The sequence below is a fragment of the Lepisma saccharinum genome, chromosome 5 (assembly GCF_977018435.1).
Source record: "Lepisma saccharinum chromosome 5, izLepSacc3.1, whole genome shotgun sequence".
NCBI classification, from domain to species: domain Eukaryota; kingdom Metazoa; phylum Arthropoda; class Insecta; order Zygentoma; family Lepismatidae; genus Lepisma; species Lepisma saccharinum.
Window position 1 is genome coordinate 38301692 of NC_139233.1, and position 22013 is coordinate 38323704.

Here is a 22013-nt window from a genome sequence, read left to right on the forward strand (position 1 = left end):
GTTCTACCACCTCAAAAACATTGCTTCAATCCGAAATTATCGCATTCCTGCGACAACGTATGTCAATCTCAATCGGCCCTTTCAAGAATTATCACAAACTCCTGTAACGGAAATAATATTATATGCGTGAAATATAGAATTTTAGGTTGACATTTTTAGAAGAACAGCGGACCCCTTGACCATACCCATCACTCTCCTCTCCTTCTCGCCCATGATGTCGAAGAAGGACAAAGAGGACTTTCGTAATCGCTGATATTAGTGTAAATACAAAATATCACTTGGTAGTTTGCTTTTTCCCCAGTGTGATTTGATTTTTTTTAAATTTTGATTTGGCGATTTAAGTCCACTTCATGCACAGTAATGCTAATCGGGACAGTTTAAAGTTGGATCCGAACCACTTGTGCCTCCACCGGGTATCGAACCCGGGATCCCTCGATTATAAGGCGCTGCACCATCGTTCCCCAGGGTGACTGGACACCTTCAGAGTAAGATAGACCCGATTAGGCGACTTAGCTCTTTTCTGTCAATTGAATATGGCAACACTGGTCTGTTTCCGGTAAGGATCACCGGCAACTGCGCCAGCTAAACAGGCATGCCAAAAACCCGCCTCCTCCTCCCGCGGTCAGTCTTTGCCGCAACGCGAAGTCTTCTTTGGGTGGGCTCAGGGCCCTTTCCTCATGTTGCCTGTGGAGGGTACAGGATCAGTCCTCCTCTTCGCTTTTGCCGGTGTCAGAACAAATGTCAGTCTGCAATGTTTACTTTACGACAATATTACCAGTTTATGTACGTAATAATATTTTAAGACAGGTTCTTCAATTATTTATATTTTGGTGTTACCTGCGGTAACAGCGGCTACATGCACGCCACGCCTCTGCAAATAACGGGACACATGCAAAACAATGCATCTCTTTTAACATGAAATGCCTCTGAAATGTAGACTTTGTTTTCAAGATAACTCCTAGACTTTTATAAAATGGGACAAATAGTGGCATTTTAATAATATGGACGGGATGACCGGGACATGCTTCTGAAACGGGATTGTCCTGGTCAAAACGGGACGTATGGTCACCCTAGCAATATCTGAATCAAGATAACTCTCACTACTGAGTTTGGGAGCGCAGTCCATAGACTTGTAACTTGCATGATTTCTCTTTGTTCAACTGAAACATGTAGTTTCCTAATTAATATTATGTGACGCTCAGAGTCAAAATGTAGAATATTTATGATATTTTTCAAATTTCTCCCGGATGCCGGACATAAGGCTAAAATGTAGGACATGTCCAGGAAATATCGGACGTCTGGTAACCCTACATCTCTTGCATTATAAGGTGTGAGGTGCCCAATTGCCACATTTTATCATCTTGGGGCGCAACCACGAATTTTTGTCTGGGGAGGGCAGTACCAGGAGGATAAGCATGCTAATAATAATAATGGCATATTATTGGCGTTCAATTTCACATTAGCTAATAATGGAAAACAAGAACACAAACTGTATGTTTTAATGACAAAATGACAAATATAATTCCTTTTGGACATATGACATGTGTAACTTTCATGTAGAACATATGTTTTACACATATGCAACATGGAGCGACGTAAAGTAAGAAAATACATATGCAACATGTTAGCACAAAATTGTACACATATTCAATGTTTCTTTAATACAAATAAGTATATTATTTAAATACATTACATAATCAATTCATCCACCTCATAACAAACCAACAGCAAAAATAATATAAATTGTCTCTCACATGTGTGTGCTCCTTTCCTCAAAATAATTGTTCATACATTTAATACAAAAATGTTTAGCAACAACAGTCTGAAGTACACATTTGGTCTTACTTCTCTCTCTAGTATAGAGAAGAATGACATTGCAAGCGAATCGAGCAAGACAATTTTCAGATCCAATTTTTGCAAACTTAAAACCCAGATAGCACATAAGCTTGGGGCAAGCTTGCGATAGCTTACTTTTAGCTTGTCAATGCAAGCTCGACGTAAGCCTGATGCGTGTGATAAGGATGATTTTTTTAAAAAATAAAACAATAGACACACCCATTTAATATAACAATAGAGATACTTATTAAACATAAACAATAGTGACAAAATGAAATAAAACTGAAATACAGTGGAATGAATTCCAGTGTGAATAAAGCACCATAGCTTTTATTTCATGCGGCGTACACTAGATGGCAATGCAACTCAAATGTAAAATAAACATAAGTTTTAGTAACATAAATAAGGATAACTTTGATTGTAATTAGTGAAAAAATGTGTTTTATTATCCTTCGAAAGATGTGTGAATATTGAAGTTGCAACAGAGATCAGAAAATAAAAGGTGGTGAATAAAAGTGAAACTCCCATGATAAATATGTTGATCTCAGACTATATAATCAGGAACTAAGTACTGCAAAAAAAAAAAATATATATTACCAGTGTATAGTTAGAGGTTGATTAGTTCATCGAAATCTTCAACCTAACTATTGCCTATTTTGGGGAGCACGAAAAGTTTTTATAAACTACAAAGAGAAACAATGACATTGCAAACATGTGTGTTTGTTGATAATTAGCCCCAATTGCTTCTAGTTTTGCTGTAGCCTGTTATACATATATGTGTATAAAATGTACATTACAGCCATGTTTATATAGAGAGATATATACATTTAGCTTAAAGATACACATTATGGCTTACTTCGAGCATTGTGTTCGTATTCTGTAAGCTTACAACTAGTTATGAAAAGCTTGATGCAAGTATGCCTTGGCAAACTTGCTGCAACTTCAACTTCTGGTAACTAGATTGCTTAATGCAAGCTTGCATCCAGCTAATAGCTTGCCATGGCAAGCTTGCTGCTACCTACTTAGCTTGCCACGGTAAACTTGCTTCATGCTTGCAGCAAGCTGTCTGTGCTATCTGGGAACAATATTGATTTAATAGGATGCAAATAATTTCACGGGGCACCATGGTATTCTCTCTTTTACAACTTTTTTAATTTAGATTGTTTGGTGCCGAGGTCAGACTCCTGCCACCCCCTAGCTATGGCTCTGAACTTGATGAGGCTGTAAGAAAAGCAGACTATGTGAGCAGAGCAAGAAAATTTTATGAAACATATTTTTATTTGTATAAAATTTGAAATAGAGGGGGGCATTGTTCCTCTGTGCCTCCTGCAAGTGCTCTTGGCCATCTGGAAGAAAAATGCAAGAAATATACGTATGAAAACAAATTCCATCTTGAGTATCATTTTGTCCTGCTACTCTTCGATTCTGCTAGCCTTGCTTTTCTTAATTTCAATGTTTGCCCCCCCCCCCAAAATTGGCTTCCATCAGAGGTTCGGGGGGCACCACTGGTTGCAAATAATTTCACGGGACACCATAGCATTATCTTTTTTACAACTTTTTTCATTTACATCGTTCAGTGCCCCTTAACTACGGCTCGGAACTTGATATGAGCAAGAAAAGGAGGTATTGGGAGTGAAGCAAAAAAAAATAATTACAAAATGTATTTTTATTTGCATAAAATTTTAAAATCGAGGCAGGTAATATTCCCTCTGTGCCCCTGAAGGGGCTCTTGGCCATCAATGTTTGCCCCTAGAATTGATTTCCTTCCAAGATTGGGGGGTGGCAGCAATGCCCCTCCCCTTGCAGTTGCACTACTGTTTTTCATGAAATATAGATAATAGACACACACAAAGATGAGACTTTTTCTATTTGCAATGCATCTTTTGCCTTAAAAACAAATCAAGCAATCAAATAATGTTAACCTGAAAACCCCAGTTTTCACGATTGGACCCCTTTCATTGCAAGTTGCTTGCTTGAAGTGAACTAGCATATCCAAGACCAATAATAATCCTGACCTGATAGATTAGGCAAACTTCCTTCAACATTTTGATGAACATTTGCAAGAGACCTGCCCTGTGCCCACTGACCCATGACATTCCATTCCTTGTTTTGACCCTGTCAACAAAAGGACGTCAACTGGCCAACGTTCCAGTTTCTTGTTGCAAATCAGTTTCCACTCACTGTACAATGTCAATGAATTCATCAGTGTGGTTTTGTTCCTGTAATAATTACTGGTCAGTATACCTAATAGTGTTGTTCAAATTTTATTTGCAAGGAATCTGACAAAGACTATTATACTGTTTTGAAATATTGGGTTGGCAACTAAGTTCCCGCCGTTTTTTAATTGGAAAAATCTCTATGACATTAAATACGTTTGGCACGAAGGTGTACATCATGCGAAAGAGAATATATTGTTCTACCTAAATTTATGTTTCTTTGTTACTAAGACACATTTTTTTGTTATTTACAGATCATTAAAATGGAATGTCAAGTTGAGAAGAATGAGCATTTTCGACACCTCCTCCTTTTTGCCTTCAATCAAGGTTCTAAGGCCGCAGAAGCTACTCGCAACATTTGTGCTGTGTATGGAGTGGGTGCTATAGCTAAAAGAACCGCCCGTGATTGGTATGCGAAGTTCAAAAATGGAAATTTTGACCTCAAAGACGCAACTCGTTCTGGCCATCCAGTTGAGTTCAATGAAGAGCGATTGAACCACCTGTTGCATGAAAATCCGTGTCAAACAACAAGGGAAGTGGTAGAGACAATGGGTGCCTCACACTTTAAGTGTCACCAACAAAAATCAACGAGCCACAATCTTCGCTGGTTTGCTTGCTCGGCACCGTGCAACCCATGGACACAAGGAACGATTTATTCACCGAATCGTTACTGGCGATGAAAAATGGAGCCTTTACATGAATATGAAGCGGCGTAAGGAATGGCTGAGCCCCGGGAAACAAGCGACCCCACGCGCGAAACAGGAACTTCATCCACGTAAAACGATGTTGTGCGTATGGTGGGACTGGGAAGGGATTCTCCATTTCGAATTGCTTGAAAGGAACCAAACGATCAACGCGGAACTCTATGTGCAACAAATGGAACGACTCAACACGGCTATTCAAGAGAAAAGACCGAATCGGCAGCATGGTGTTATTTTGCTGCACGACAACGCCCGCCCTCATATCGCCAATATGACCAAGGACGCCATTCAAGCTCATGGTTGGGAAGTGCTGCCACACCCACCATACTCTCCCGATTTGGCACCAACGGATTTTCACCTCTTTCGATCTCTTTCAAATGCTATGCGGGGAGTTTCGTTCAATACTGATGCAGAATTGAGAGCTTGGTTGGATGACTTTTTCGAGTCTAAACCACGTGATTTCTACCGACGAGGTATTGAAAACCTTGTTGAACGTTGGCAAAACGTTGTAAACAACACAGGAGAATACATTATTGATTAACTACTTGTATCTGTTTATTGAAAACTAACCTTTTAACACCTTCCTTAAAAAACGGCGAGAACTTAGTTGCCAACCCAATATATTTCCAAAAGTAAGAGGAGGAAATTATTTACCAATAAAGAATTGAAATTTGAGAAACCTATCCTCAATAAAAATATAATTCTACTCTCACTAGAGTGGGAGCACTGTTGGCAGTTTCATCAGATAATTTCTTTGATCTTCGGCATTACCGTTGTTTTAGAAAGGTGTATAATTTGATGCATGTAAAATGGACCAAAAAACATGCAACAGGTAAACAATGCTCACGAGTAAATCTTAGTCATGATAATTTGAGGTTTGTCAAAAGATCTTAATATGTAGCATGCCCTACCAGTACTGCTACATGGTTGACATGCTGATTGCAATAAATATACTGTCCACCTAAAAAATATGAAAAACTCACCTTCCAAGCCACGCACTGCATCTTTAGCATCTCGTGGATCTTCATACTCCACAAAAGCAAACCCAGGTGAGTTTCTTGCAACCCACACATTTCGCAAGGGCACATAATAGGAGAAAGCCTCTTCCAGCTCCAGCTGTGAAGCCCCACATCCTATCAGTTATCACTTGCTGCATAATGTCAATGAATTCATCAGTGACACGGCATGATTTTGTAAATAAAGTATGAGTATTGTACTTTTACACTGCATGTTCTGTTTATATTACAAGTTGACATTTGCAGGCATATCCATATAAGATTGAAATGAGTGGCAGGGATAAATCAGATAAAGGGGGAAGGAAGTGGGATTTTTAAAGGTATCAATCTTTTACATAATACGTGGGTGATATTAAAAGTTTTTAGATGGGGCAACACTGATTGCAGCAATACATTGTCTCTAGGATATGTTGAAGCTAGTAGTCTGTGAAGTATGATAATGCTGCAGAATTTATAGTTGTTAATTGTTGTGTGCCAGAAATTAGTCAATTATTGTCGTGTGTGTACAGTAAAATGGATTTAACACGGGAGCACTTCAGAGCAATGATTTTTTACGATTTTCGAGCAGGTTTAACGCAGCAGCAATGTTAGGAAAGGCTCCGAAATGCATTTCAGGAGGAAGCCCCATGCCGTGCGACTGTGTTTAATTGGTTTTTAGAATTTCGATGTGGACATCAGAAACTCAGTGATGAATTATGTGATGGTCGTCCTGTGACAGCAACTTCTCAAGAAAACGTCGACAGAGTGTTTCGCATGATAGAGGAGGATAACCGGGTGACATATGCAGTTATTAGTGCAACACTGGGTATTGGTATGAGTCAGGTTCAAACGATCCTGCATGACCGCCTTGGTGTCAGGAAGCTCTGTGCCAGATGGATCCCACACCATCTTACTCAGGAGCAAAAGCAGGCACGGGTCACATGGTGCATTAAAATGCTGGACAAATTTAACCAAGGACAATCAAATGCAGTGTATGACATCGTAACAGGTGACTAAACTTGGGTGTACTGTTATGAACCCGAGAGCAAACGACAGTCGACGCAGTGGATCTTCCCGGATGAAGACCCACCAACAAAAGTCAGGAAGGGACGAAGTGTTGGCAAACAAATGGTTGCCACTTTCTTCAGTCGGACGGGCCATATTGCAACACTGCCGCTACAGGGATGTCGGACCGTTAATGCTGAATGGTACACTATGGTTTGTTTACCGGAGATCTTACGGAAAGTTCGTGAAAAACGCCCACGAAGTCGCATTATTGTGCATCAAGACAATGCGCGCAGCCATACAGCAGTACGAACAATTGAATTCTTCAAAGCCTCCAACATCGAAGAAATGACTCATCCTCCTTACAGTCCAGACCTCGCCCCTTGTGATTTCTTCTTGTTCCCTAAAATCAAGGATACATTACGAGGTTCTTCATTTCCTACTCCCGAGGAGGCAGTCACCGCCTTCGTTCAGTGCATTCAAGAGGTGCCTGCAGATGTGTGGTCCCAGTGCTTTCACACTTGGTTTGAGCGGATGAACAAGTGTATCAACTGTCATGGAGAATACTTTGAAAAATTATAGCATTCATACTTTTGGTCTCCAGTGTTTTACTTGCGCGTGTCTAAAAACTTTTAGTGTGACCTATCGTATATGTGGTTGTTGTGAGAACTGTTTGCATTCCAAAAATAAATGTTGGGCATCAGGGTTGTCGTTATTACCGCATTAGAGTTGTATAATACATATTTTCACTAAGTGTGCTGGTGTGCGTATGTGTACAGTTCGTAATCTATTAATAAAAACTATAACCAATCAGGAATGGGGTAATTCTTAAACCATGGATGTCTTGTTTTAAATTCCGCTAACCATCCATATGTATAACAACCTACTACTGTTAATTGTTTCTTGCATCAAATTGTCCAATGATCTTTGATTTTATTTTTTACTCTTGGAAGTAGGTCTGTATAAGCAAGTGTGGTAAAATATATTTGAGGTAAATACCTTCCTCGCTTAGCATACATATCCACCAGTATATTATTTTGGTTAATGTGATGTGCCTTGACGTATGTAGAATGGATGGTTATATTTTTGGATTGTGCTTATTCAGTTAATTTTAAAATCAAGATAATGAAAATAGATTGACTGCATAGTTTGGGGTAGGTTAATGCACCTGTTAGGATGAGTATTTTATTCTGGTTGTGTTGCATTTCATAAATTAAGTTATGGTAGATCACATATCATTCTGCTGTAAGCATGGTAGTGTCTGGTGGTAATTTAATTAGTGTGTGGTGTTTCACTTCAGGGACATAGTGTGCACAACCCACATTCTGAAATTTTTTGGAAGTAATCAGTGTGAACAAAAAATGAATCTGGCAATACTTCTCTATACTGAGTATTATGACCATGATCTAAAAGATGGACATTAGCCTGGGCATATAGAGAAAAAGGTAAAGTGCTCCCCTGTGCATAACACCACGCCATGAAGGCGTATAGGGGGTGTGGGAGTAACGCCCCACACTTTCTTGATCCGATCGTGAGTGGGGGTGATGTGATCAGCATCACGCCCCTGACTGTCTTTACCCCCCAGGGTTTCCCCCAGGTACCCATGTTATTCGACGCTGGGTGGGCACCGGGGCCACTTCCATCGTTAGAAAAGTTCCCGGATTTGAACCGTCCGGGGATCGAACCCAGGACCTTTAGCATGGTAGTCAGACACGTTACCGACCACCGCGGCATATAGAGAAAAATATATTTTGTATACTGGAGGTGAATGATATGTGAAGGACTGTTGGTAAGCATCAGAATTTTGTATTGTATACAACAGTGGAAGAAATAAATAAAATTTCAGGCTGAGAGGGTCTAGAATCCATGCCAGTTAGGTATTAGATTGTTTACTGATGTTGAAAAAAAAATATCTTTGCAACGATCACTGTTTTTGTAATGTGCGTACAATGAACAAAAACATCTGCAGTGCAATTTCTGCCCAAAGAACAGTTCTCTCACATGTTGCCATTGAAAACTTTCCATAAACAAAACACTTTCTGATGATTTTGCCTAGTGTATTTCTAAAGACGTAAAATGAGTAGTTTGACCAAGTTTACAAAGTCAGTCATGTTTGTGTGAAGGAACACACATATCCATAAGAGGTTGAGTAAACCAATCTTAGGAAAAAGAAGCAAAATGTCTCCATTAAATTTTTCAAGACGAACAAGTGCTGCAAAAAATATTATTTCTTATTACTATTGTTATTTGTAATGAAGAAAAAAATTAAAATTTATTAAAACTCAACAAAAGAATAAAAGAAATATGTGGAGATAGGGTCCCACGCTTTCAGGATATCGCAAATTTATGCATGTGACATGATCAGCACAATGTTCCAGCAAGTTTTACACCCTTCTTCCCCTTCTAATTTATTGGAGGTTGCGCAAACACCAAAGCTGCTCCATGCAGGAATAGTTTTCACCTGAAATCACCCAACCTGGGTCATGTATGAAAGTAACAGTCAGTCACCTTACTAACTAGATCACTCTAAAGTCCATTTTTTTCCACTACGAAGTGGATGTAAACAAAAGCACGTGTTGTAGAGAAAGCCAGTGCAGCCCTATTGGTGGATTCTGGCAGTAGTCCCTCCGCAGACCTTTTGCACCCTGATAGATAGTCCATTCAATGCCGTCTTGAAACTAGAGTAATACAACATTGTATGCTGTTGAAAGCATTTACTAGCCTTATCCTTGCTTATGAATTCATAACCATTCTTTAGTAAAGCACCTACGGTAACATTCACTCATTAAAATTAACGAAATTCCCGCTACTTGTCCGTCACTCTGTGTTGTGCAGTGTTGCAAATTCGGAATATTAAGTAAAGTCTATAACCTTGAAACACCGGACTAGACAGAATCAGAAAACATGATTTAGACTGACAGTGAATGACATGGGAATCTCTAGATTACACACGTGTTGATGTATATACCACAAACACGCACACACTATTTTCAACTTCATGCATTTTATCTAGAATGGTAAAATCAACACACTGCAAAAGATTGTAGAGAAACCTTTGCAAAAGCCAGTGCTTGGTGCAAATACAACCAGTGATGCTTAAAATCGTACGGAATGTTACTTTAGCATTTATTAAATGATCCACCTGCGCTTCCTTTCCTTTACTTCCCACATAAAACATGCTCAGATTTCAGGAACCTGAATTCCCCCAGCTTGTCAAAGAAAAATGCCAGATGCATACACTGGCAACTGCTTCCAAGAAGGAATTTGTAGAGGGCGGGGACACAAGCTTTGGCGTTACAGATGGACAAACTGTGCCATGCAGTGTTGCTACCCGACCTGTATAGAAAAAATCGTTACAATTCGGTAATATTCCAAAGCTGTTATCGTATCTAATTGCTATATAGCCAACTTCGCAACTACAAAGTTTTATTAATGTTCCAACACGGGTGTACGTAATCAGTGTTGCCACAATCTGTAAGCACAATTTTGCTTTCCAAGGGGTAAAATTTCCCTTTTTCGCCCATTTTTTCCCTTCATCTAAAGATTTATTATTAATAACAATAATAATTAAATATTATCGTTGACCCATGTTTGTATGTATGTATACAATATTATTCAATTTAACTTTTAAATGCTACGACGCCAGGGGTACCGGGTTCGAATCCCGGCCTGGGCATGGCTGTTTGTTAGTGTCCATTCATAAATTTCATCATATCATTACTCATCCTCATCTTTGCAATTAGCCAAAAGTGTCAGAAAAGCGAAGTAAAATAAACCAAATCAATAAACAATAACTTTTAAATGTATTTTTGGAAGATTTAGATTTTATTTCTAAACCAAGCTATTTTTTTTGTTTTGAGATGAAAGCTAAAACTATGTTATAGTTGGCAACTGAAGATTTTCATCAGTAAAAAGCAAAACACACAAACAGAAATTGGATTTAGGGAGGCCAATGCCCCTTGTCTTCATCACACCATCAGAAGAAAATTCAAAATATTCTACACAAAATGCTGTTCTAGTAAGGCGCACATATGAAGAGTTTGTGTGGAAAATCACATCTTTGGCTCCCCATAAAAATGTTAAGTTCGGCGCATGGATATACGCGTTTTATTAAAAAAGATATACAGTACATACCTGAGCAAATGTTCTATTCTGGTAAATTTCACATATAAGGTGGAAACTTCTAAAACACAGCAAGTTTTTTATTAAAATTTAATCCATTGTTGGTCACTTCTTGCCACTCTGCACGGAATTTTTTAACTTGTTTTCGCGGTGTTTTTTCATCTTCCGATAATTCTCCACGACGTTTTCTAATATATTCTGGAGCTGCAGATAGTTTCCTTTGCTTCCCTTGTTCTCGCGTCGTCCAAGATGGGCACAGCCTTCCACCAAACACACGCACACGACGAATAACCCACCCAGTGTCCAATGAAGACTGCTGAAGTAAAGATAGGTTTGCGACAAAGATAACTTTATGGTTTGCACGTGTAGTGTTTGAGGCAAAATTCAGAGAACCGGCGAAAGCTTAAATAAACAATACCCTCGGACTCCCACTCCCATAAGGGTGAATGGCCAAAGACCTCCGGCCCCAAACGGTAGCCAGATGTGGGTCAACCCAAATTCCACCCTTCCTCTCAGAACAAAGTATACGAGAAAATAAAAAAAATAATAAGTTCTCATTTTCAAAACTGGAATCTGTTATAATGTTAATATAATTAAAGTTTAGTCTGTCTTAAAATTTCCCTGAAAATTCGCTATTTTTAATCGAATTTCCCTTTTCCCTTTTCACTTAAAATTAGCTCCAAATTTCCCTTCAAAAAGGGAAATTTCCCTTCATGTGGCAACACTGTACGTAATAAGCACTTCACATTTCTTGTATCTAATTCATAAGGGAAAAAATAACATAGTTGGAGACACTACTTCTCGTGGTCAAGAATCTTCCGAAACACTGTTACCTTCAAGCACACGGCTATTTATAGCTTTCCTCCCCTCGACCCTGCAAAACCTGCCCTCTCTCCGTTGCCGTGTGGTGGTTCTCGAGATTTTGCGTAGTGTTTATAAGTTGTAAGTATCATTGAATGTTGATGTGGCTTCAACAGCAAGTGTTACAAAAGATCTACATTTGAAACCTTGAACAAGTGGCGATACCAAAATTGCGGTGAATCCAGAATATTGGGTTGAATCGTTAACTTTTGAACAGGTGTCTTAAAATCAAGCAATGCGGTCCGCAAGGAAATTCAGCCGAACAAAAACGCGGATGGCACATTTTAGCCGATTTTGTACTTGCTGCCGTCAGCAGGAAAGTGGGTGGTTTTTTTTTCATGGATATGAGTTTGTCTACGCTGGTTAAATTATTGCATGATTCATTTGGTTTATTTTACTTCGCATTTCTGCCACACTTGGCTAATCGCGAGAATGAGGATGAGTGATGATATGGTGAAATTGATGAAATAACACTCACAAAGAACATCCATGCCCAGGCCAAGATTCAAACTCGGGACTCCTAGCGTCGTAGCTCACAGTGATAACCACTCCGCTACAACGGACAGCTGTGTCAATTCTTCTTACATGGTATATTACCATTGACGAGAACTGACATCGTTGGTAAGTGTTTACCTCTATATTATTATATTTTCTTCATCTCTCGTATTTACAACAGTGTTGATTTTAAAATCTAATATTTGCATATTTTTAAAAGTCACTCTAGTTTCGAAACGTTGTGGAAAATACTGACACTGAAGCTAACACGTGCGCTGGGAGGGAGGGGCAAGTGCTGGCGAATAGAAAGTGGGCACCGCGCGCATTAATACAAATTTCGGCAACTTATTGGCCACACCTACTTCGTTTTAAAGCTGGAAACAGAATAGGTCTCAAAAGATATATGGGTAATGGTTAACTCAGCTAAATGTATTACAAACAAAATTGTCTTGAAAAGTTTTGTATAATTCTTGAATGCATTTAATCTTACATAGATTCAACAGAAAGTATATACTCGCATTGCTTCTACAAATTGGAATGGGAAAAGTAACTACAGTAATCAAGGATATGAGAAATTAAAATTCTGTCTTTCAATTACTCTCAAACTACTGACATAAAAAGTTAACAATCCCAGGTTCCAATATGGAGAAGTACAATGAACAGAAGTTATAGCTGTCTGAATGTAACTTATACAAGGTCAAACAATGAACATCCCTTAAGTCATATAATTTCAACAAATTAAACGAACACAAATTACAATTACACAATAAATTGTGCAGTATGCAGCCAATTATAACTGTTGTTGTGCCTAACCATAGAACAACTGAGCAATGCAATATATTTTATACCATAAATTTTGAATAGCAAATTTACATTTTTTTTAATAATAATAGTTATTAATCTTTAACATTAACATCAATGTAACTTACGGGGTTTAATTTTCAACATCTATAAAATCCAACTGAATATAAGAGACTAAAATGTATGAGCAATCATAAATGACCAATGCAATAGATACAATATTTTCTTTAATCAAGATACAAAAAAATCTTCTATCATTTTTAATATTACATGGACTTGGCACTGGATTTTTTTTACAGTTCATGGTACACTCCTGTTCGAAAAAGTAGTAAACTCTATAACCACAAAAAATGTGTCACTTTTTCTCTGAGAAAAGGAGTGTACATAAAAATCTACTATTTCAAATTTTCTTTGTACTTAAACACCAATTCTACACATGTTACTACATTTTGTTACAAAACAATATCAATTTTAATGGTACTACAGTAACTAGCTGCAAACAATGAAACACTGGAGTATTTATTTTTTTGAAAGTGGACACTGACTCATGCCCTCATTATGGCAAAAACAAGTAACAGTTTTCCATCTAAATATTCTAACAAGTAAACAGAAGGATAATGCATTATGCATTTCTCCCATGCAACATCACATTGCAAATATAAAGCTACATGTCTTTGTATTTTTATAGAAAAAAAAGTGATCAGGCCTTGCACTTTTAAATGCATACATTACACTTGTTATATTTTTTTAAATTTATTTTTTCTTAACAGTTTCATTTTTTACATGCTATAATGGATGGTTATGGAGATCCACATAACATTTTGTGCCACTAGAAGTTTGCTAAATTTGCTAAAATGAAAAGAAAAAAGGACACATTTCATAATTCAAGAACTTCAACAAAAAAACACTAGTGAAATGAAAGTTTTCACGTTAAGAAGATCAAAAATTTCCATAGCTTATCAGTACATATTTGTCTATTGTTTGTAAAGTGCCACACATACTACCACCTGCTGTAAAAAAGTTGGAACACGAATTGACAATACTCGTTAACCTTTAATCTATTTTGGTGGTACATTGTAAAGACTTCAACTATGAAACTATAATCCCTGCATTTCTGGCTTCCGGAAGTGGTTTCTGCTTTGTAAATGTATGTATGAATATTGAATTTGACATTTGATTTAAGTTGGCCTTTTTAATGACAGAAATCTATTCCCTAATGTTTGTCCAGCATTTCATTGGGTAGTCATCCAAGTTAGTGGTCCGAGTCAGATTCCAGTGAGAACTAGATGCATTGATCTAGAAAGAAAAATCTGGCACTTGGACCTAGAACTGAAATTCAGTTACCCAGATATAGCCATCATTAGTTAAGGCTTGACTGGACTTTTGGCAGCCGTCAGGTCGATTTTTTTCAAATTTTCCTCTCCATTTGAAAAACCACTTTGATATTCCAAAATCTTAAAAAAATACATCAGCTTAGAATTCCATCTAGAGCATTGACATGAATGTTTGTGTAGTTTGTTTTCACTGTTATCTAGCTAGATATTATCAATAGTTTAATAGACTTACGTAATCACGAAACTATTGAAAATATCTAGATAACAGAGAAAGCACGAAAATTCACATCAATGCTCTATAAGGAATTCTAAGCTGATGTAATTTTTCAGATTTTGGAACATCAAATCGGTTTTTCGAATGGAAAGGAAAATTTGAAAACAATCGCCAAGAAAAATTTGAAAAAAATCACGCTGACAGCTGCCAAAGGTCCAGTTGAGCCTTAATACTTATTAGTTTTAACTACACATTTCTTACACTTATAAACGTGAAAAATATGGACATTTTCTTGTGTTTTTTATGCAGGAACATTAAATTTTTATTGAAATTGGATACAAATGGAGATTTACATTTCCTTACTCAAGGATTTTTTTATTATACTCTATTGTATATTATTTTGTTGCTCTTCTGCCTCTCCTAACAATTAGATGTCTCCTAACAATTAGATATGTTACCCACCACACCACAGGGAGCAACAACTTCATTTATGATTTGATATTTTGATTCTTGTCACTATCAAATTTTTACAATTAAAAGTTAAACATCAAATATTCAAATTTGATGATGCTTTTTGTACATATCCTCATATTTGCAATAAACATGCTTTAAATTCAAATAAATTTCTTAAAAAATTAAAACTTTCGACGAACTCACAATACTCATATTGCATTTCAATTCAACTATGTATGTTATACCTCCATATGTATATAAACAGAAAAAAAAAACAGAAATGAAATATCAGAGATTTTCTAGGGAAATGATGATTAACTAATAGCTATGTGCAGATACAAAGCTTACATAATAAGATCTACTGGCATTTAAAGGTTATAACTGATCTTATTCTAAGCATTTCTCACATAGTGATGGAATTTTTCATCTTCACAAGTAATACAACACACGAAGATATATCTGTACAAAGTGCCATCTTAACAGTAGAATGTTCCTGAGCACGTGAAGTGCAGAACTTTTATGTGGAAGGTGTTTTACACAAATTCTTCTAGCTGGGGATATCAACTCATTCAAACTCTGGTGCTCCCATCAGAGAAATGTTACGACCATACAAAATCACCTGCATAAAGACAACAAGTAAATTACGATCAATTTTAAATTAGCATGAAACTTTAAAATCTGTAAATGATAATGGACATACTGTACATTTCTCTGTTTATCCAGTTATGCACAATGATTAATGTTTCAAGACTTCATATGATCAACAGTAGAAAAAAATTAGTACTTCTAGAAGATAATGAACTCAGCCTGCCCCTTTTGAATATTATAATAATGAATTGTGAATCTTTACACACACAAAAAAAATATGCAAGTTGTTTATTCAGCTAAGAGCAGTTGTCTCATATGCACTAGTGCCATAAAGCTTAAGTAGTTCAGATAATTTTGTAATGGGAACCTGAAATCTCAAATTGCATTAACTGGATTCAATATATCAAATTTTAAATGTTTTGAAAATTGTGAAATAAATATCTCTTATGGTTGACTAGTTTACAATGAATCACCAGTAATCACCAGATCCAGTAATTTGTTAAATACTTCCTACAGGGTGTGTTTCAACCAGGAATAAAAAAAAACTGGTTCTCTTTAATTAGATGCCAATATTCTAACAATAATAATTGCATCACAACTTAAATCTCTGTTGTTCTTCGTAGGTTAATTTGAATTTGTTTCTCCATATAAACCATATACATTGGTATTTTGAGATTTCAGTAGAACTCTCCTTATTTTCATTACAAAACAGACAATATAATGAATGTCTATAATTCTGTAATTTAAAATCTAACCAGTGTTCGTTAACTAACCTTTCATGGGATTGGAATTTTAACCACTCTTACAGGGTTTTCCCATATTATGGAGATTTTTCTGTCACTGGTCTCAGGGATTCATTAGATGTTTGTACAGTCACCTGGGTATTTCATACAAAACCATATTTGTATATTATTCAGATGACTCATTACATGTTTGTACCATCACCTGTGTATCTCATACAAACCCATATTTGTAATATTATTCAGATGACTGTATAAGCACATAATGAATCCCTGAAAAGCAAAGGCAGAACAAATCTCTGAAACATAATAATACACCATATGGCAGTGGTTAAAAGTACAACTACATACAATTAAATCTCTGTGTATGTTGGTGTATAAGTTAATATATATCCTCTGTGCACCATAAGATATTTCTAATAAACATTTCAGGTATAAAAAAATACTAAACTAAAATCAAAACGTGCATGTAAATATAAACACTGAACACTGCAAACCAGTTAATGGTTTTATAGTATTCACCTTAGTATAAGTTTATGTGTAATATTAAAAAAAATATGTTTGAAGTAATGTTTTTGAAGAAAAATTAGAAATGAATACTTCTGTGAAAAGTAAAATGCATCAACAATATATGTGAAGCAGAAGGTAAAAGACTGTTAAGATGACATACTTCATTATTTTAAGATTCAATGTGCAAATGTAGATCTACAATGACAAAAGGCCTGATCACACTACCCTATTTTCATGTCTAGAGTTAACATTTATCAACAATGATTTAAATTCTGTAACTACAGTTTCACACAAGATCCTACAAAACTTACTATTTCATAGGCACAATTAATCATGTAACATTTTAATTCTTTGGGAAGGTTGGGATACAAAAACTTGAGTATATACTATACATAGCTGCTAAATATTTACATATTGCATACAATATGTCACTGAGCACATTCAGCATATAAAAAAACTCTAGTTTAAAATTCAACTACTTTAACAATCTCAAATATTGTAAAAGCAAGCACAAAATCAGCAGAAAACATCTGCCTTAACAATAGGCTTTCATCTTGGTAAAGGATGAATATATTGAAAATAAAAATTCAACTTATATTGAGGAGTAGAAGCAATTGACTACTTATTTCTTTGGATCAAAACCGGACATTTGCCAACACGCAGTGAAGCTGATGAGTACCGAGGGAGAAGACAAAAACTGGCCACTTTGAAAGTACACTATCACTAACCAATTCATGTCAATGTGGGTAGTGACCTAAGGGAACAATATTAGTTTCAGTCACTTAAGGAGGAACTATTTCTCACCACTGTGGCCTCGTTTATGGTCGAATTGTGTCGGGTTTTCCGAGAACCTTCCGTATCGTTATCAATTTTTGGGTTTACGGAATGAGAGAGAGCTACAGTTTTGTCAAAGTCTATGGTTGCATATCCTTCCGATGCTCGCCGAGGTGACTCAGGACACGAACTTAAAGAACCAATCGGAGAAGTTGGCAAAGTCTGAGAATTGTTGGAATCTGAACCCCGATCCAAGTCCAATACTATATAATTTACCTGCCTAATGGGTGTCTGATTTACTATCCCTTGGCTTACACCCTGTGTCTGTACTTGATTCGTGATGTTGTGGACCTGATTCCGAAGAAGAGGTTTCTCGGCATCCTTCTCTAACGGTGAATGAAGCTTGGGTCGATGATGAGTATTCTTAACTTCTATCTCTCCTGGTTCCAGATTTGCATAATAGTGGTCACGGAAAATCTTTGGTGAAGTATCTTTGGCATTCTCAGGTACAACATTCATGTATAAGTGAAGGTGGGCTTCTTCGTCAGACTTTATCAAATCATCTAATTTGGCGTAATTTGTGTTTATATCATACGGTGAGACAGGACTTGTGGGCCCCAAATTCATATACGAAATAGGGCCCTCTGCTGGCTTGCTGTTAGTATCACTGTTAACAACACCATTACCTATGCTAACCTGGACAGGACTAGTTGTATCGGTGGGTGACGTCGCACTGTTTACATACTGATGAACTGTTCTCCTGCTGTTACTGGTCACTGAATTCGTATCCCCGTCGGAAAATATATCTTCATTGATGTAATATGCACTGTTACTACTGGCTGTTGTGGGTGGTATTGGGATTGTGGGGAATGTTAAAGGTGGGGAAATAGAGTTTGGCGAGCCCAACGGTCCACTGCTACCACTATTTCTCATGTTTGACAGTCCTATATTGTTCCCCTCACCAGTCTGAGACAAGTTTCGTAAATTTGAGTTACGGCTTCTTACTGGTTCCAGATAATTACCATTATCTACACCGTCACCACCAGCAATGCTCCCCACATTAGATGAAAAACCAGTCCGTGAAGCTGAAGTAGGTATATGGTTACCAGTACCACCAATCGGAAACTCCCTTGACACAGCATCTTCCCCATTCCGATTCTGAATGTGTCCTTGCAGGAGATTGAATAGCTGCTCTGCCCGGCGACACCTGAAAGCATAAATTCCCGGTCCTGTGGGGCACCGTCGTCCGGATTCGAAACTGAAGAGCTCGGCATCAAATCCATACCTTCTGAGGCACTTAAGTGGCCACCGAACAGGTGTTTTGCCTTTCTGATAAAAGACTAGATCTGTTTCCGTAATCTCAAGTTGGCCAGGACTCAGCTTGTGTCCCATTTCGTCCACATTCATCACCTGAAATATGTTTGGATGAAGATCATTGATGTCCGTTTTGCTGGAAACACAGCCCATTCTGGTCTCTGAAAAGAAATTGTATTGCCAAATTAGTTCTGAAGTATTGGAAACCAAACTAAATGACTCAAAAGCTATGGTTCAATTGGTAAAAAATTATGAAAATTCTCCTCCAGAACAAAACTATATGAGATTGCAGAAATGTACACAATCCACAAATTAAAAAATTGTCTTCTTATTTATTTAACTGCATCAGAGTTCTTAGGAATAGCTTGTGCTATCTCATCATAACAAAAAAAAATACATACACAAGGGGCTGATATTTAAAAACCAAGTTTGACATTTCAATATTCAAAAGATAGGTGTTCGTCCAGAAAAAAATTGTAAAATTTGAAGGTTAAAAGGTGTATTGAGCAGAATAATTTTATATTAACAATTGTTATAAAATTTAATCTTTTTGGGCCTTATTCCTACACAAAATTTCTGGCAATGCCCATACTTGAGAGAGTTCTGGAAAACTGGAACACACTCATTTTCAAAATAAGATTTGTTATATTATTGTAACCTCTACACCACAAGTTAGAAGAGGATGGAGTGAGTAGGTATATTATTGTGCAACATAATATCCACAAGGCAAAGAGATACAAGTAAATGAAGTCCAGGTTAATCTGAATACTATGCATTACAGAATACAGGCACATATCTGGAAATGTATATCAGAGGGTCCCTTACACATTGCCCAACATGTAATAATAATAATAAATAATAAGAACACTGATTTATTATTATTACTAGACCTAGAATTTTTAGGTTCCAAAAAGTGTCCTTTTAGGTGAATAAAATAGGCTCTAAAAATCCTTAAGTAGGTTCCAAAAATCTTCAAATGGTTCAAAATTTACAGTCTTTAAAAAAAACAAAATTTCAAAAGAACCGTAAGAAATCTTAATAGGAATACGTCACAAAGAAATATTAATTATCTAACCAAATTTCCATTTGTTTACATAGTTTTCAAAATTATTAACAAATTATTGTAATACTATACTTGTGGCTATTCACCTGGAATTCTTTGAATACCAGGATTTTTGAGTGAATTATTGGCTCTGGCAATTATGCGTGAAATTTTCCTCTGGAGATGTGAAAAGTTGCAACTGTTATTACTCCAAATCTCGTTGAATTTATACACATTTATAAATGCCCTGCCCCACAGTGTAGCCTTGCAGTCTAAGGCATCATGCTTTGGGCTCTGGCTACAGAACGTGCACAGGTTAGAGTCTCCTGGATGAAGCTAACAACTTTTCTCTTGAGATTTCGGCCTCTGCATGGGATAGGTGGCTACCAACCATCGTGAGGAAATTGGCGAGCCACAAATGAGTAGTGTAACCTGGTCATGAAAACCTACAATAAGAGCTGGGGGTTCGTCAAGCTGATTATACATCACCCCTTAACTGGTTGTATGATCTCCCACCTCGGGTGAGAGAGTGAGTAGGATCAGGCCCGTGGAAGTGAGGCCGGCAGTCGGTGGGTAGGCTCGGGCTCTCAATGGGCTGTTGCACTATGGGTTATGTTATGTTATGTTAAAAATAGGGACCAGGACTTGATGGCCTATAAAACTGTAAAATATGCATGTAATTATGTCATAAAAATTTAAAAATATGTCATAAAAAATTAAAAATATGTCATAAAAAATTAAAATAAGTCAGAAAAATGTAGAAAGCCAAAAATATGCACAACAGTACTTTCGAATTTCTCATTATATGGAAAGTCAGTATCTTCCAGGGAAGATCGACTAGGATGGGTATTAAATGAAGTCAGAATCCCTTTAACCAAAGAATGCAGTGGGAATATATTGAAAATATCGTGAAGTTGACTTAAAATTATCCTAAGTTACAGCTCTGGTAATCTAGGCAATTAATACACAAACACACCTGATAGGTATATATTAAACTGTTAAGAAGACTAAGACAACTTGCACTTGTTTTGTTCATTGGTAATATGTCGGTAATGTGAATGAATGGTGAATGCACGGGTTGTGTAAAATGTCTGATTTAATACAACCATATGCATAAATAACAAAGCCACTGTACACTTCACTCTACATTGTTCATCATATTTTTCAATGCTCAACAACAACTTTTTAAGTTGTTGTTTTTAGTATTTTGGCTGATTTTCATCAGATACGTAAAGATCTCACTCCAGTATTCGATCAGACACCAAATAAAAAATATGTTATAAAGTCCCAGGCCCTAGTTACAAATGCCCTGATGCAAGTATTTTTACAGTCTAGGTTTTATTTTTATTGAGGAAGGAAAAGAAAGCAGCGTGGAACATAAAACAGAATTATCCCCACTGTCTGACAGATGGAAGATTGTTGCAAGATAAGAAACCTTGGAAGTTGATTAGGTAAATTTGAGTTTGAAATTCTTATAGGCTCAATTTTTCGTAGATTAGTATATCCCGTAACATTTGTGACCTGTGTTTGTACACTTCTGTTCACAGAAAGTGGCACACTCGTTTGAGTTAAAGTCCAGCTTTGTCGCCGGAAGTACAGCCGAAGTAAGTGTTCGGAAAGGAGCAGTGTTTCTTTCTATCAATCAATTTAACCATATGCAGGGAATTTTGTGTCTCTCAGACTCAAAGAAAAGGGCTAACGGAAAGACTGCAGCGTAAATATTAATTAACTCGAATTTCCACGTCTACAATCAAAGTAATGTAAATGTGAAATATTCCTGATATTTATTTGAAAAAGAAACACGTTTTTGACGAAGTAGTTATCACAATTTGTTAGAATGCGAGGGCCCCGAGTTCGAATTTGGCCTGAGCATGGGTGTTCTTTTTGAGTGTCTCTTCATCATAGAATCTGCTATGTTGACGGAAAGAAGTGAATGGTAATCATTTATGGTTGGAAATACTAACCTTCCACAAAAGCACAATATCCCAACATCTTTATTAATTTTCATGCAC

At 36.9% G+C, this 22013-nt stretch overlaps 1 protein-coding gene across 2 annotated transcripts in view; it reads right to left on the reverse strand.

Annotated features, from left to right (window-relative positions):
* Nucleotides 1-12688: 12688 nt before the first annotated feature.
* Nucleotides 12689-22013, reverse strand: part of LOC145987766 (uncharacterized) — a 44056-nt gene continuing 34731 nt past the window's right edge. For both annotated transcript variants that reach the window (XM_083122441.1, XM_083122442.1), the window contains exon 2: nt 12689-19120. In XM_083122441.1, coding sequence (XP_082978567.1) covers nt 17646-19112 — 1467 coding nt within the window. In that variant the 5' untranslated portion in view covers nt 19113-19120 and the 3' untranslated portion in view covers nt 12689-17645. The remainder of the gene's footprint in view (nt 19121-22013) is intronic.